Source organism: Crotalus tigris, unplaced genomic scaffold, assembly GCF_016545835.1.
Source record: "Crotalus tigris isolate CLP2741 ecotype Arizona unplaced genomic scaffold, ASM1654583v1 scf7180000018217.1405312, whole genome shotgun sequence".
Taxonomy (NCBI): Eukaryota; Metazoa; Chordata; class Lepidosauria; order Squamata; family Viperidae; genus Crotalus; species Crotalus tigris.
In genome coordinates, this window is record NW_024096887.1 from 1,339,364 (window position 1) to 1,356,167 (window position 16,804).

Genomic DNA, 16,804 nt, shown 5'->3' on the forward strand with positions numbered 1-16,804 from the left:
AGCCTCAGCTTGAATTGAGAACTGTGCCTTGATTATTTCTTGTGGGCCTCAGTTCAATAGTTCTTCTCCTTCTTCGAGGATTTGTCAGAGGAAGGCATGACAGTTCTAGATGAGCCACATCAAACAAATTATGTTTTACTTAGCATGATGTGTCAACTAACCTGAGAGGTATTTGATATGCTCCAAGATAGAGAGCGGTTTCTTTAGCTTTGCTTCTAATACAGTAATTCCACAAGCAAAGCAGTACAAGTTCCTTCTTTTGTACATTTCTCTGCCTTTTTGAGTAGAGGAGTTCATAATGAAACTGCAGCAAGCACATTTCGAGAAAGGCAAACCAAATTACATACACCAGTCTACACGCACCTGTGCACATTTAGAACTATGGTGAACTTATTTTGAATTTTGCAAAATAAAATAAAAAAGAATCAGGAAAGGGTGGTGCTAAAAAATGCAGAATTTATTTCTCAGCAGAACATTTCCCTTCCCTAAGCAACTATAGAATGGTTAAATATTTTGTATTTAATTTGTAGAGATTAAATACTGACCATGAAGTAAATTGCAGACTATCACAAATATTCTGTCTTGCACAAAAACAATTTGGACTCATTTTTGTTTCTTCTACAACAAACTGCGATTTTTATTTTTTTGCAACTCTGCCTTTCTTTTTACAAACAAACTCTCCTTTTCTCGGCTGCCAAAATATGCAGAGATGCAGCGTATGGACTTGTTTTCAATACAGTATTGCAGCTAAAATCTAGAGTGTAGGGAAAATGCTTCTTGCCTCTCAAAACCAGTTGAAAGAGTATATAAAACTCTCATGTGGATTTGTCCTAGGGCTAAAGTACATTTTTGTCCTACGGCTAAAGGAGAGGTCCCCAATCTTTTGGGCACCAGGGACCAGTTCCGTGGAGAGAGGTTTTTCCATGTACCAGAGGGAGCATAGTTTTGCATGCTGTCTGCATCCTGTGGATGGGACTTTGATTGTTTGTGCAGACCGGTTGCTGGCATGCTGCGGCCCAGTACTGGTCCATGGACCGGGGTTTGGGGACCCTTGGGCTAAAGTATGTTTTTCCCATAACTTATTTCTGAAGTTGCTTTCTGAGCATACTTTTTTCAAATAAAAGCATATTCATATGATACTATTTCTTGTTTTTATAACAGTTTGAGCTCATTTATTTTGTTTCCTAAAATGTTTTTGCCCACCTCCTTCTGTGATCACAAGGGTATCTTTAAATGCATTCTGCAGGATAATCTGTGCAATATTCATGGAACTGAGTTGTTGATTAATAAACATTTGCAGAACTTGCCTGTGCAAATTTATCTGTCTTTGGGCAAAAATGTTTTGGACATGAGATTTAATCACAAGCACAGGCCAAACAAAGGAACAAGAGTTAAAATTTGTTGTCGCAACTGTGGTTAAGAAACAAAAACATTCCAGATTTCTTTCTCTGCAGCAGCATGAATGCAGCATTTCTAAAAGTTAAACTGTGGAGGAGGAGCTAAGGAGGAAAAGAGAAATCACTTGTATTTATGCTGTCCAAAGGACTTTGACTCATCTGGCAGGAATTAACAACAGAAAGAAAGAGAGGAAAAGAAATTGTGTGTGTGGGAGTGGTAGAGAAGACAGTGAAAATGTTCCCTCCAGTAGCTGCTTTCACAGAGCATTTTTTTTGGGTGGGGGGAAAGAAAATTATTGTACCTACTTTAAATAGATGTGATAACCGAGACGAATGTTTTCTCCTTTTCTCTTTAATCAGCAAACTTTACTGTGAACAGCAGACTCTTCTCATAAAGCTTTATAGAAGGCAGCATTGCACAATCCACCACAGTTGTGGGGGAAAGTTTGTGGAGAGGTTTATTAAATTTTGCAGTGTTTCCATTAATCCCAAACTCTCATTTTAATAGGAAGCACTTTGTACCTGCTTCATCTTTCTCCTCTTCAACGTTACTTTAAAACAAATGTTTTAAATATTTTTTAAAAATACTACAAATACTTTAAAACAAATGTCTGCATAAAGAGTTTTACTGGTGTATTTACATAATTGTTTTTCCCTTTGAGAACTGCACAAATCATAACTTGCATTTGACTTGTAACCACCCCAAAGAGAGATATGATTCATGCTTTTCTCTTGCAAATGTTTTCAGCAGGCTGATATTATCTGACTAGCATCAGTGGGCTTATTTGCAAGGCTTAGATGCTGAATGCTCCAGATATTGTGACACCTAGAAAAGGTTGAAATGGTGCATGAGAGATAAGTAATCATCCTTAGTTTTTCCAATGGTTTTGTTTCCAGGGCAAGTCCCAGATTATGAACATTTCACACAAAGAAGGACAAATTAGTGGGATTCTGTAGTGTTGGGATTAAATCTGAGCCTTTGTTCCCAATCCAGAACCATTGTCTCCAGACACCTCCAGACCATCTACTGTACACATTCTTTTTCTTGGTCCAAGGTTGTGATATTCAACTGGATATTATCTGTTTATTGATGATACAAATTAACTTCATATTAATGCTAAATAAGGGTGTCAGAGTTGACCTCTATGGTACAACACAATGGAAGACTTTTGATACAACCTCTCTTCTGCTCCCCAAAATTTCCCCCTCAAACAGGAACATTACTATAAAACAGTGTCTCCCATTCCTCCATGGACCAGAAAGTTAGTTTGATAGATGTGATTACCACTATTCTTTATTATATGTTGAAGTTATCAAAATCTACAGAGAAATCCAGTAAGTCCATGAGAGTTGCACTACCCATGTTTGAAGATCATCCACAAGTATTGTGGTCTCCCAGTAATATTTTCTTGCTGATTTTTTTTCCATTGTATTGAGAGAGAACAAGCAATTTTCTTCTTGTAGATCACCATTTGCTCATGGACTTTTGCACCCACTAGGCTTCCTACCTAATGTCTTAAAAATTATTTAGTTCCTTTTCCTTTAAAAAAGGAGGTGGCACAGAAAGCCTCATTTACAGAAGTATTGATAGGCCTCATAACCAATATGCATTTAAAGATTGCAAAGAACCAGCACAATATATTTACAGGAAAATGAAAACATGCTTTCATCATAGTGAAATGTTTCTGCTTGGAGAGCTTATGGGAAGGGACAGAATGTACCATTCTGATTGTATTTCCAGATGTCTCTTCCTGCAATTGTTGGATAGCTCCTATGTTCACGGTATATATCGCTAGTGCTTGACTTACTACAGTTCATTTAATGAATGTCTATGGAGATTCTCAGTCATTTAGGTCATGGTTGTCCCAAAGATGCTTTTTTGAAAAGCAACTGGATTTTCTTTGTTTTTCCTTGAAGACATTTTGCTTCTCATCCAAGAAGCTTTTTTTAGTTCTGACTCAATGATGGAAGGATTTATATTCCTTGTTGTCATCTGGTCTTTAGCACTCTGAAGGTCAATCATTAGCTTTCTGAAAATCATTCAGGCCACTTGGGGGGTTAATCTGTGCCCTCAGGATCACCTGAATCAGAGTGAAAATGGGTGTGTGAAACTTTCTTGGAACTGCTGAAAGGACTGTGTGGAAAACAGGAGATACCAGTAGGTGGTATCTTATCTCTCCTCCTCTGTTGAGAGAGGGCTGTTCAATTTTAACACAGATGCCCTCTTTTACCCCTCTTTCAACCTAGTGGTTCTCTGTTCAGAATGTGGACTTTGCTGTCTTCAAAAGAGTGGCCTTTGTCTTTCAAATGCAAATGAACTACTGAATCTTGTCCTGATGAATTTGTTCTCCTATGTTCTACCATGCCTTTGTGAAGTGATTGTTTTGTTTCTCCAATGTACAGATCTGCACATGTCTCATTGCATTGTATTTCATATATCATATGCTGGTCCAGTATATAGCTAGCTTAGGAAACTGTGTGTAGAGCAAGTAGCATTTTAAGGGTTAAAGTGCTGCCCCCTTAAGAGTGGCCTTCTGGGAAATGTAGTTTAGTTGTTACATTGTTATATCTGTGTTCTTATTAGCCACTGGGGGGGGGGGGGTCTTATGTCTTTTATTACGGGACATCCTGTTATGTGCCAGTTTTATTATCTCTCTCCATGAATCCTAGCCACGAGGCTGGGAGCTCCATAGAACGGGGAAAATGTAACCAGAGCAGCATGTGAGATTTATGAAGATGGAGGAAAATTATTCTCTTTTTACCTGCATGAATGGACAGAATATGAATCATGTGACAGATGTATCTACAATAACTGTGAGTTAATGTTTAGGATTCCTGATCAATAAATATTTTGCATGTTACCATTCCGTGGAGTTATTCTATCTGGATTGTGGCCAGAGCAACCGCCTACATTCCAGAATATATCACATTGCTCAATCTGTGTCTGGGTGTTTTATCCTTTGGATGAACAAGCTTCTATCTTAGTGTATTCTTGGGTTTAAGTGTGTATGTATGTTATGTTGGTTGAAAATTCTCCTGAGCTTTTCAGATATTCCTGCAACGTATGGCGTGATATTGTTGCTTTGTTTGTTCTCTTTTTTTGTCTGTTATGGAGGAACTCTTGCTAATTTTTTTCTGGATTTGATGAAGGCCCAGTTGGTATAGCCACAAGTTCTGAGGGCTTCCTGGATGTGCTTTAGTTCTTCTTTTCCCTCTTTGCTGGTAGGCAAATCTTCAGCCTGGTGGTGTAGGGTTCCCATCACTCCCATTTTGTGCTCTGGTGTAACATTTTTTCCTTTTGAAATTTGTCATCTATTTCATTCCATAATTGTTATCATGAATAGAAATTCTTGTTAATTATTATGCAATGACATTTTAAATTGTTAATGTAGTTAATATAAAATTATTTAAAGTATTTATAGTACAATTTGTTTATTATAACAATGCATACCTGATAGCAAAATATCAATGGTATTAAACATATATTTCAGATGATATTATTTAAAATGTTTATAGTGCAATTTGCAAAGCATAATATCTTGACCGCAAAGGTACCTATTGTCAAGGCTACAGTCTTATCAATTTAACATATCAAAACCAATTTAACAATCAAAAAGGCTAAAGAATCAGTACCTTTGAATTGTGGCACTGGAGAAAGTTTTTGGGAATACTTGGACTCTAAGAAGAATAAATTGTTCAATATCAAAATTGAAGTCAAACTATATTGCTCACTGCAAGCACTAGTAAAGAAGTTAAAGTTTAATTATTTTTGATGTAGTGCAAACAAATGTTTTTGGAGAATGCACCAATATATGGTAAACATAAAGAAATAGAAAAAAAGGTTTTAATAGGCACGATTATTCAAACTGATATCATGAAGTTTAGTATCTAAGATAGGATTATGAAACTTCAGTTAAGAGTTCTGAATATTGATATATTTTTGTCAAGTTCAGATTGAACTTTCACAATTTTTTAGAGTATAGTTCCCATTATATCTGATTATTAACAATGATGATAGCCTTGAGAGAATTGTAGCATAAAATTGCATATATCTATATCCATTACTGATCATAGTAAAATGAAACCTCTAAGGTTAGTTGTCAGGTTAAGGAATCATATTGCTTTCATATCCCACATGAGACCTTTCCCAAGCGATCAAGATCAACTATGCTGAAAGCAAAGTTCTCAGTTCTGAAACATATATTCTCTACAAACTTCCATTATTTTAAAAGATAGCACAATGTCCTATAGAGTAAATTAGGAAGCGATCACCAGGAAATAAAACACCAAGGTTTTAATAAATAAAATCAAGCTTTCGATGGCTAACATCTTGCATCATTGTCAGGATACAAGCCAGCTAGTGAGGAAACCTGCTTATAAGCATAGCCACACCTAAATTCTACGCATGGACCTTGTAACAGGTCCAAGCCGACTAATCCTTGCTTCACTTACAGCAGGTTCTCAACCTTTTTATACGGCAACCCCAGTCATAAGGACGCGGCGTGCATGCGTGGTGCCGCCCCCATGCGTGGTGCGCATGCACGGCACCGCCCCCTGAGGAAAAAAAATGGCGGATCGCGTCTGCACTATTGAGTTGATAGTGGTCTATGCGTAGAAGTCCATGCGTAGAGTTTAGGTGTGGCTATACTTATAAGCAGGTTTCCTCACTAGCTAATCAACTCAATAGTGTAGAGGACCCTTTAATTTTGAGAAACACATGTTGCCTATATGACTCAGGAACTAAAGGGAGGGGGAAGTGGGTGGTTGTGTGGATGTAAGTAAGAGCTATAAGAAAGAATCACTGAAGGCTGTAAGTGAAGTAAGGATTAGTCAGCTTGGACCTGTTACAAGGTCCATGCGTAGAGTTTAGGTGTGGCTATGCTTATAAGCAGGTTTCCTCACTAGCTAGCTTGTATTCTGACGATGATGGCAGGTGCTAGCCATTGAAAGCTAGGTGGATGTAAGTAAGAGCTAAAAGAAAGAATCACTGAAGGCTGTAAGTGAAGCAAGGATTAGTCAGCTTGGACCTGTTACAAGGTCCATGCGTAGAGTTTAGGTGTGGCTATGCTTATAAGCAGGTTTCCTCACTAGCTGGCTTGTATCCTGACGATGATGGCAGATGTTAGCCATCGAAAGCTTGATTTTATTTATTAAAACCTTGGTGTTTTATTTCCTGGTGATCGCTTCCTTTTTTACTGAAATGTATGTACCCAGGAATCGCTATTCTTCAATTTTTAATGTAATATATATATATATATATATATATATATATATATATATATATATATAAAATATATATGTAATATAATATAAGTATCTATTATCATATATGCATATGGTAGCCAAGTATATGAAACCACTTTGTTTGTAAATAGTGCATTAATAAGTAAGCTACTTAAAATAGGAAGATATTGCTACCACAAAGGCTAAATGATTACAATCCCTTGCTTCTAGCCATATGAGATGATTTGGGGTATGATCTAAAACAGGGGTGTCAAACTGCCGGTCCGCGGGCCAGACACGTCACAAAGAAACCGCGCCCTTTGGATGTTAGTTCTTTACCTTTGCAAATGCATCCAGTTGGCTGCTAAGTGCCAGACAATGCTTCACTGTGGCCTGATATTCTTGTACTAAGAGAAAATTGCAATTTTAACATCTGATTTACAATGTACCTCTCTGATGGTACCAATGAATGGATAAAAGGAAAGCCAAGTCAATGATTAGAGGATCCAGAATTATGAGACATGACACTCAGCAGAGAGAGGAAGGGTAACAGTAAGTTCAAGCCATTAACTACTATAGTTAATAAACTTTGTGAAGTGGCTATGTTTGCCCTTGAAGAGGTGCTTGATGCCATAGTGACATGGCAGTAATTCACATCAGAGTGTTTCAGACTGACTTGAAGTTTCATTTGGCAGTTCCAATCCAAGTCAAGTAGCATTTGACTTATGATCACAATGAGCCAAAAATTTCTGTTGCTAAGCAAGACAGTTGTTAAGTGAGTTTTGGCCCATTCTTGCCACAATTGTTAAGTGAATCATTAATAACATGGTTGATAAGTGAATCTGGCTTCCCCATTGACTGTATTTGTCAGAAGTCACAAAAGGGTGATCATATGACCCTGGGATCCTGCAACTGTCATAAATACATGTCAATCGCGACTTTTGGTTTTGACTTTGTGGCATTGTAGATGTAAGAAGACGGGGCTCCGTCTTTTGCATTTGGTTTCGCCTTGCTGAGGGACCCTGGAAATGGTTGAAAGTCACCCCATAGAGCTGGCAAGGAAGGGAGTCTCATTGATCATGGGGGGGGAGGGTGGCAGCCCTCCCATTTGATCCAAGGAAGCCCTCCAAACCAGCAGGGAAAAGACTGGCTGCATTTGTATAGCCAGTCCGAAGCTGCTGACAACGGAAGTCAACAAGCACTACCAAGCAACTTTACAGCAATATAGATGAAACTGGGTGAGACCTGATCCTTTCTTTATGATTTTAAGACCTTTTCCTGAAAATCTGCCAAAGCACTCTCCCCAATGAAAGAGGGAAAGGGAATTTCCACCCCATTCCCTCAGAAAAGAAAAGCGGTGAATAATTACTTGGAGAAAATGGTGAAACCTATAAGACTTAGCTGGAATTAATATATACATATAGCTTGACAATTTGGGGACTAAAAGTATTTTTAAGACCCTTTTTTAAAAAAAATGACTTGAAAAGTTTACAATATAAGTTTTGGATTTAAAAACTGGAAAGCGGCGTTGATGATATCTAGTGGTGAATTATGGCACTACAACTTATTTATACCTAAAAGAAACCTGGCTTGAAGCTCAGAACTAGATAAAACTTTGGCTGGCCTTGGAAGCTTTTACTATTGAGAAATTGCAGCTGAGAAAAAAGGAACAGCTTGGGGGCTGCTTATCTGTATGGCAGAGATGATAAACATTCTAAATTTGGCCTGTCTGAATTTTGAACATAAATACTGACTTTCAGAACTGTATTGTGGATTTATTTTCTTGTAGAAGAAACATATGGAACACTTTGGATTATAAATTTTGATTGTTAAACAACCTTCAATTGTTGTTTTTTCTCCCTGGACAGAAAGGATATATTTCTTATTGGACAGAAAATTTTGAATTTTACTTATATCTGCTTAGGGGAGAGTTGTTTGGATAAATCTATAAAGGCTACTTATAAAAAATAAAATATAATGGATGTTTCAGATTCAGTGTTAAATAGTAAAACACCATCTTTAACATCTGTTCTCAGTAGCCTTAACTTGCCATATCACCAAGGAAATACTGATGAAATACAGAAAGTAATTCTCTCCATGTTGAAATTAATAAAAAAACAATTACTTTAGCTTGTGTGCAAGTTAATAATAACACAAAGGAGATAAAAGAACAATTTTCTAATTTAAATCTACAAACTCAGAAAATAATTACAGAGAAGGAACCAGCAACCCAGAAAATAGAAGGAAAACTAGAGAATGCTGACACAAACATTGATGATCTAAAGGAAGAAACTAATGACCAGACTCAGATAAATGAAAACTCAGAAGACACAATGATAATATTGGAAATGGAAAAGACATTTTATAAACTAAGGTTTCAGAACATACTGGATGACAAGGAAGGAGAGCAGATGGAATGGAAGATAAAGTCGTTAACTGAACTGTGGGGAACTGGAGAAGGAGGGAGCATGTTTAATGAATATCAATGGGCTAGCTCTTCCAAAAACACTTTAACCAAACTGTTTCTCTTGTTTCAAATAATATATACAAAAATAGAGGAAGAATTATTTGATGATCCAAATGCACTGACTTGGAAAATTAGTTGGCAAAGAAAGAAAGCTAGAGTAAGATTGAGAGAAACAGAAACTTTGACCTATTAGAGGGGATGCTATATTATTAATTAGAGGTTTGAATATGGTTAAGAATAAATTGTTAGAAATAGAAGTATTATTATAACTAGATAGTTAGGATTTGTAATCAGAATATTATATCTTGATATGAAAAGGGAAATAAGAATATGTTAAGAATTTGAATAAGGGATGCTTTTGGTTGCCCAAATATAACTTGTTTTGAAATTATAAATGATTGGGATATTTTGAACATGGATGGAAAATTAAAATTGAAAAAAGCAAAAATAGAATATGGATTAAATAAGTGGAAGTTGAGTACAAATGCAACTAAGATATGCTTTGGCTAGAAAAGATATTTTAAACTGATATTATTAATATCATTAGAAAAAGATAACAAATGTTGATATGTAATTGTATGTTTACTAACAATAATAAGAATTGTATTTGCTTAGTCCGGAAAATTGGTTATTACTAAAAGAAGAAAGGATGTACTGGCGGGTTTAATATTGGACTTAGTTGGAAGAAACTTATATCTACCAGAAAATCACTAATTGACTCAGTCATCACGTTGTCTATTGAGCACTTGTTTGTGAAAATAGAAAATTAATAAACCATTTATAAAAAAAATAAATACATGTCAATTGCCAACTGACCAAGTTTTGATCATGTAATCATGAGGATGCTGTGACAGTTGTAAGAGTGAAAAAATGGTAATAAATCACTGTTTCCAGTGACATCGTAACTTTGAATGATCACTAAACAAATGTTTGTAAGTTGAGGACTACCTGTAGTAGATATGACCAAAGCCTCTGATTCTTTCAGGTGCTGACTAGAAGGGTGATGTAATGGGTTGTGAAAATAATCTTGCAAGATAGGAGAAAGAACTGCAGTCTAAACAATGGTCTGATAAACAAAATTTGAGTCCAAATGAGGATTGCAGGTGGAAAAAGCATCTCAGAAGGGACTCTTCTTAATTCTGTGGAAAGTAAAGGCAGGGGGTGGGGGTAGGGGAGAGAAATGCTTTTAGACTCTGTTACTGTAACCTTACAATAAAGGTAGCATTGGTACCTATGTTTTGGTTTCCTGCCTGTATTACCTTGAAGGACTGACAGGGAGGAAGAGATGCCTGCACAAGCATTGGAACTTCTTAGGCAAGTAGAATTGCCAGATGACATAAGATCAATGCAAAGCACAGCAATGTAATTGTTTTTGCTTTAGAAAGCAGAGTAGGATCTTTCACATGAAATATGGAATTTGCTCAAACAATGTGGAGTTGGATCTGAATGATTTTGAAGGGGATTAGAAACACTTGTGAAAAGTATTTCTGTCAATAAGTATTAATCACAATGGCTCTGACCACTGGCTTTTGGGGAACAGGAAGTTTAATCGTGTCCTACTTTTCTTGGCCACAGAAAGATCAATCAGTTGAAACTTTTATATATTCTAACAGGACTTTTTATATTATCTGAATGACTAAAACAAACTCAAAAAAATGTCATGGCTAAAGTTGAAGGCTAGATGCTGGCTTTCGTGTAGCATACCAAGACTGCCCTTCAAAAAATAGTTAACTACGTCAGGTCAACATTTACATCTTTTTTTACTTTTAACTAAAATCAAATGTAATTAATCTGATTACTATCCAGTCAAGTAAATAAATTCAAAATTAACATTTGTAATAGCATGTACCTGGAGTAGCACATTTTTTTTAAAAGAGAAATTTGCACCTGGTTATTCCAAAGTGGTCTGCAAAAATTAATTGAAACTAAGGTAAATTCCAACCAAGATAACAAATATGGCAAGCCCTTTCAATAGGCAAGAGAAGCAATTCAAGGGATCTTCCACAACTCGGATTCTTATGGGCTTGAGGACTCGTTCCCATTGGTTCAGGATGGCATTTCTGGCCCCATCCCACTTTCCTGGTCCAGTCAGACGATACTGGTAGGGAGAGCAGGGGCCAAAGAAAATCTTCATTGCTAGCATGGGATCTTTGAGAAGTAGAGCTGGCACACTAGGTTTTATACCAATGAAGGAACCAAGTTCATCACAGTACACAAGGCAATCTGTTTTCAGGACTTCATCAAAGGACAAGCCAAACCTTAATCAAATAGAACAAAAGAAGAGACAGCAAATATGTACAGTTAGCAAATTAAATACAAACCTGGCATTGCAAATTCTGTTCTTTTTCTTGGGAAGTCTGGATCATTAATATTTAGCTTCCTCCAAAACTTAAAATTTCTACAATTCTGTTTGGAAACATTATATTGTACTTGTTATGATTTAATTTAGATAAGCAGAAATATTTACCATTTGAAATGAATTTAGCAATGTGTGCAATACCATTATTTGCCTCATACAGCAGAGGCGACACAATTCACCTGACTGAGGTATGAAGGCAGCACAATTTCAGCTAGCATTTCCAGTATCTGAAAGGGGCTCTTGGGCACACATAGAACTTTTTCCAGTAATCAAAATGCTAGCCCAGGTTGTGAGGGATGCCCTGGAGCACCTCCGAATGAAGAAGAGAAGCTGCTTCTGTTTTAGAAGTGAGGACTACTGTGCCCCTTTGTAAAACCTTTTTGAAGAGGGACTAGTGGTGGGATTCAGCCAGTTCGCACCACTTTGGCAGAACTGGTAGCTAATTTTTTTTAATTATAATATATTTTATTAATTTTTTAACATGATTACCTTAATATTTGGTAAACAGTGTATTGTCTGGGTTTACATTTAAAAAACATTCAGTAACAATTGGTTTCTATGATCTATAATCCATATAATAGCTTTACTTGATTTCTTCTTCTTCCCGTAATGTTCTCTTTTACCAATCTTAAGTTAATACAATTCTTATTGTTTTGATAGATAACAATTGAATATAAATTTTTTCCTAATATTTCCGCAAATAATAATCACATCAATATAATATTTCTTTTCTATCTAGTCATTCTGGTTGCCTCATCATAAATCCCATTTACAGTTCTTGTTTACATTTGTTTTTCCCACAATATTCAAGACATTCTTACTGATTAAGATTTTCTCAAAGTTAATTACATTTAAATATTTGATTCTATTTTTTCTCATATAAACCATCCCATAATTTTTACCTTGCTTAAGGAATAAATAAGACTAAAAAAGAGAAAAAAGAACAAGAGTAAAGAGGGATAAAAAATAGTATACTATTGAAAGTCCATGTTTTCCCTAAGCTAATGTATATTTATTTCCAAAAATTTTCCATTCTTTTTACCATAATTAAGTATATATTTAATCTTTAAATATTCCATTTATTAAATCTAGTCATCTGGTCTTTTAACTCTTATTCAAAACATTTTTTTTCAATCCATTGTAATTTTCTTAAAATCAATTACATTTAAATGTTTAAAATATGTCCTTATATATGTCATTCTAACTCTTTTATATTACTCACATCAAGAAATAAGAGAAGAAAAGAGAAGAAAGAGAGAGTACTATGTTATTTGAGGGACTCCTCCCTCTTAAAGTAAAATTCATATCCAAAATCTTTCTATTACTTTAACCATATTCAAACAGGTATTTCTTTTTTTAAAATATTCTCTCTGATAAGTCCCATCATCTATGTTTTTAATTTTCACTTCGGCCTTCTTCTTTTGCCCAACATCTTTAATCAATATATTCTGCTGAATCAAAGAGTTTTTCCATATTCTTGTAGGTATCACTGTAGATATAAAAAATAAGTCAAGTACAATATCTTTGTAAGAGGCATTTGCTCTTTCATGTTTGTTGAAAATCTTTTTCTTTCTGTATCTCTTATCACTTTTTGTCTCTCCAGTTCTAGTGGTGTTCTTGATGTCTCTGCAATCCATTTTGACCATTTTTTTTCTTATCCTCAAATTTGTCTTGTGATCTTAAAGTATAAGTTGCCTTTTCCAAAACCAATATTTCTTGTAAATTTTTTTCCACTTGGGTTAAATCATACTTCTTTGTTGTGTTAAGTTCCATCTTTGAGTCTCTATCCTCGAATTTATGTTAGTTATCTGTTTTATCTGCTCCTTCTCTAATGTTATTTCCTGGGATTTTTTTGTTGTAAAGTTCAAAGTTATTTTGGATTTCTTTGTGGTTTGAAGTCATTGTTGTTTGAATTAGTTGCAGCATCTCATATGTCTCCTCTTGAAAGGTATTTATGTTTTCTTGATAAGTTATTTCTGCAAGTCTCTAATTTTCCATAGTGGTCAAGAATCGAGGTTTTTGTTTGATGTTGAATCTTATAACAGCTGCAAGATTATTGGTGGGGCAATATTGGAAGAAAAACTCACTGCCTACCTTGGAAGAATGGATACTTAAGGTGTCTAATTTAGCAGAAATGGCAAAAATCTCCGCCTATTTGAAGGATCAATCACAAGAAAAATATATTTATGGTTTGAAGATGGATTAATTATATTCAAAAGAAATATGAAACTGATAAGTGTTATCTTGCATATGTGTAGATGTTAGATAATTATTAATAGTTTTAATTATATTATTATTTTTGTTTTAATTTGTTAATATTTGTTTTGAAAAGGAGTTAAAGTGAGTTATGGTTTTGTTTGATAGTATAGTTGGTTTATGTTAGATAGATTATGTTTGTTTATTTGTTACCCTGTAATCAGCTCTGGGAAGTGGGGAGGAGGAAGGGGTAGGAGGGGTTTATATTGTAATTTTTAAAAAAACTTTAAAAAAAAAGAATCGAGGTTTTCTTTTCTCTGCAAATAGCTTTAGAGTCACAGTTTAGTAGATATTTATAATCCAAAAAGGTTCAAAAAGGTTTCCTGAAGTTTATAATCCTCTCTTTGTCAGCAACCCAAATTGTTTACTTTTTTGTCACAGCTGTTCTCTATTGTTATAGCTTTGAAGGTCACAAGCACAGATTAGTTTTTTCCAGATTTTGTCAAATCCTGTATAAAAGCCATAGCTATCATAATCTTTATCCACCACTAGATATCAGCACCAGTTTATTTTTCAAATTATCAGAATAGAAAATTGCCTTTAAAATGAGAATCTTAGCCCTTCAACAATTCCAAAGTTATCCAAATTTAGGTTTTATATTCATTTCATTTCATTTCTGTATGTTTTGGTCCTCCATAAAAGGTTTAATTTGCCCCTTCCATTAGTAAAAGGGTGGGGCAAAAGTTCCCTTCCTTCACATTCAGAGTTTTTTTGCTTCTTGGGAATTTTTTTCCCCAGGAAAGTTAATAAGTGGGATAGAGAAAATAGATGATCTTACCCAGATTCAAATGCGCTGTTTACAATCAGCTTAAAATAGTGCTTTTTGACTTTGGTTGCTTGTAGCTTGGGCTAGACTCTGAAGTTAGGCTATCCTTTCTCCTGTTGGTTTCTGGAAGGTTTCTCCTAGACCGATTGGGTCGACCGCCATCTCTCTGTGGTCTGCGGGATTTCCTTCCTTCTTTTCTGCCTCTTTGGGGCAGCTTCTGGCCCATTTAGGGTCCCCTAAATCCCTTGGCTGCTGTGCTACTGCACAAGACCAGAAGTCGGTAGCTAATTTTTTGTTGCCCAGGCCCAGAATGGACTTCCAGAAGCGGCATCCACACAGAGAACTGGTTGTTCACATATTTGAATCCCACCACTGAGAGGGACTTGTATGCCCCCTGACCTAGTGAAACCCAACTATGTATAGGCTACTAGACATTCAGCTTGTAATGCTGACCAGTGAAAACAGAATCAATCCATCATCTGTTCAGTTGTCCTAATATTTTGTACTGTATTATGGCTCAAGTAGACTCACTCCTTCCATTCAAGATATTTTAAAAGCTGAACATGTCATCAATTTTTTTATGTGACCTACATGCAAAACAAGTGCTTTGTAATTAAGCTATGATTGTTTGACTTACAAAATCAAAATATTTCCAGGGACCCCAGGAAAGCCAGTTTTATTTGGTATTTCATCGCTTTTCTGAGCTACAAGCATAATTCTCATCAGGAAATCAGTTCATAGATTGATTGCTCCAGAAAATGAACAAAATCTTCATGCAAAATTTGAGATATCACTTGAAGAAAATGTTCCTATAAGTATCTTCATTTAATGACTGACTTATTTAGCGACCATTTGCAGTTGCAATGATGGAAAAAATAACTTCGTGACCAATGCCTGCATTTATGACTGCAAATCTGTAAAGCAATGGAAAGCTGAAGTAAGGTTATCAGCATGGTTGTGGTTAGCAGTCACTTCACTTAATGACCAATTTGCTGGTCCTATTTGTGGTCATTAAACAAGGTCTACTGTAAAGGCAGAATTTCCATATTTACAGGTGGTTCATGTTTAATGACCACAATTTGGACTGGCAATTCTGTTGCTAACCACTGTAGTGGAAAATCATGTGACTGCAACAGGCTTATAATGTCACTTCCCATTCAGTTTGGCAAATCACTGTGTTTGTTAAATGAGATATCACATGACTGTGACTTGTGATTTTATTTCTACATTCTCCATTAACTGTGCTTATCAGAAAGCAGTTGTGAAGCACATTAACGACAGTCACGAATGCAAGGATTGGTCACAAAGCTGATTTGTTTTACACTGTTGTAACTTTGAATGGTTGCTAAACAAGAATGTTGCTAAGTGAGGTCTACCCTGTATTGTTTTGAACTATGATGGCATCTTTTTACTGATGGGAAATACTGCCAGACATTGTCCTTGATTTAAAGCTCATATTTCTCCCACTTGAGCCTTGTAATGCTAACATGAAAGTCAGCAATCATACAGCACTTTGCAAGCTTTGCAAGGGAAGTACCTTTCATTTGCTAGGCTGAGGTGCCACCATGAAGGGGAGATGATGTAGTTCTCCAAAACTATAGACACCACCAGACACATGCACACAAGTATAAGGTGCAATTTCAAGGATTCTATCTCCAGATGAGGAGGGAGGTGCTTGAAGCTGCTTTTTCTTTAAACCTTTTTTTTTATTTAGGAATTCATGGAGTCTTAAATCAGGTGGGAGTAGTAAGTCTGAGACAGGTACAATTAACAGTAGTTGCTCAGAAATTGTGCGTGTTCCATCACTGGAAGTTTTTAAAAAGAGACTGGACAATCACCTGTCTTAGATGGTATAGGTCCTCCTGCTTGAGCAGGGGGCTGGACTAGAAAACCTCCAAGGTCCCTTTCAGCTCTATTCTATTCTATTCTATTCTATTCTATTCTATTCTATTCTATTCTATTCTATTCTATTCTATTCTATTCTATTCTATTCTATTCTATTCTCTGGGCTAAGCTGTGACTATGAGCTGCAGATTAATATGTATATTGAAGAAGTAAGATAAGTGTTATGTCCTGAGCCTGCTGAATGACTCAGCAGGCTCAGGAGGCTGCAGAAAGCCTGGGCAGACAATGTGGTTGCCTGGGACCAGACAGGCTGTCTCCAGCCTTGTGAGCATGTGCAAGGTGGGAGACTAGCCTTGCATTGATAGGCTGATGCTGTCCCTGTAAGGGAAGTATAAAAGAGCCAGCGCCATTTTGTTTGCTGTTCTGTTCTGTTTGTGATTTCAGTAAAGAAGTTGTGTTTGTTACTCCTGCCTCGCTTCGATGTCTCTGAT

The 16,804-nt window shown here is 36.0% G+C and overlaps 1 protein-coding gene across 3 annotated transcripts in view; it reads right to left on the reverse strand.

Annotated features, from left to right (window-relative positions):
* Window positions 1-10,828: 10,828 nt before the first annotated feature.
* Window positions 10,829-16,804, reverse strand: part of FMO1 (flavin containing dimethylaniline monoxygenase 1) — a 51,702-nt gene continuing 45,726 nt past the window's right edge. For all 3 annotated transcript variants that reach the window (XM_039349023.1, XM_039349022.1, XM_039349021.1), the window contains one exon: window positions 10,829-11,345. In XM_039349023.1, the coding sequence (XP_039204957.1) occupies window positions 11,003-11,345 (343 nt within the window). In that variant the 3' untranslated portion in view covers window positions 10,829-11,002. The remainder of the gene's footprint in view (window positions 11,346-16,804) is intronic.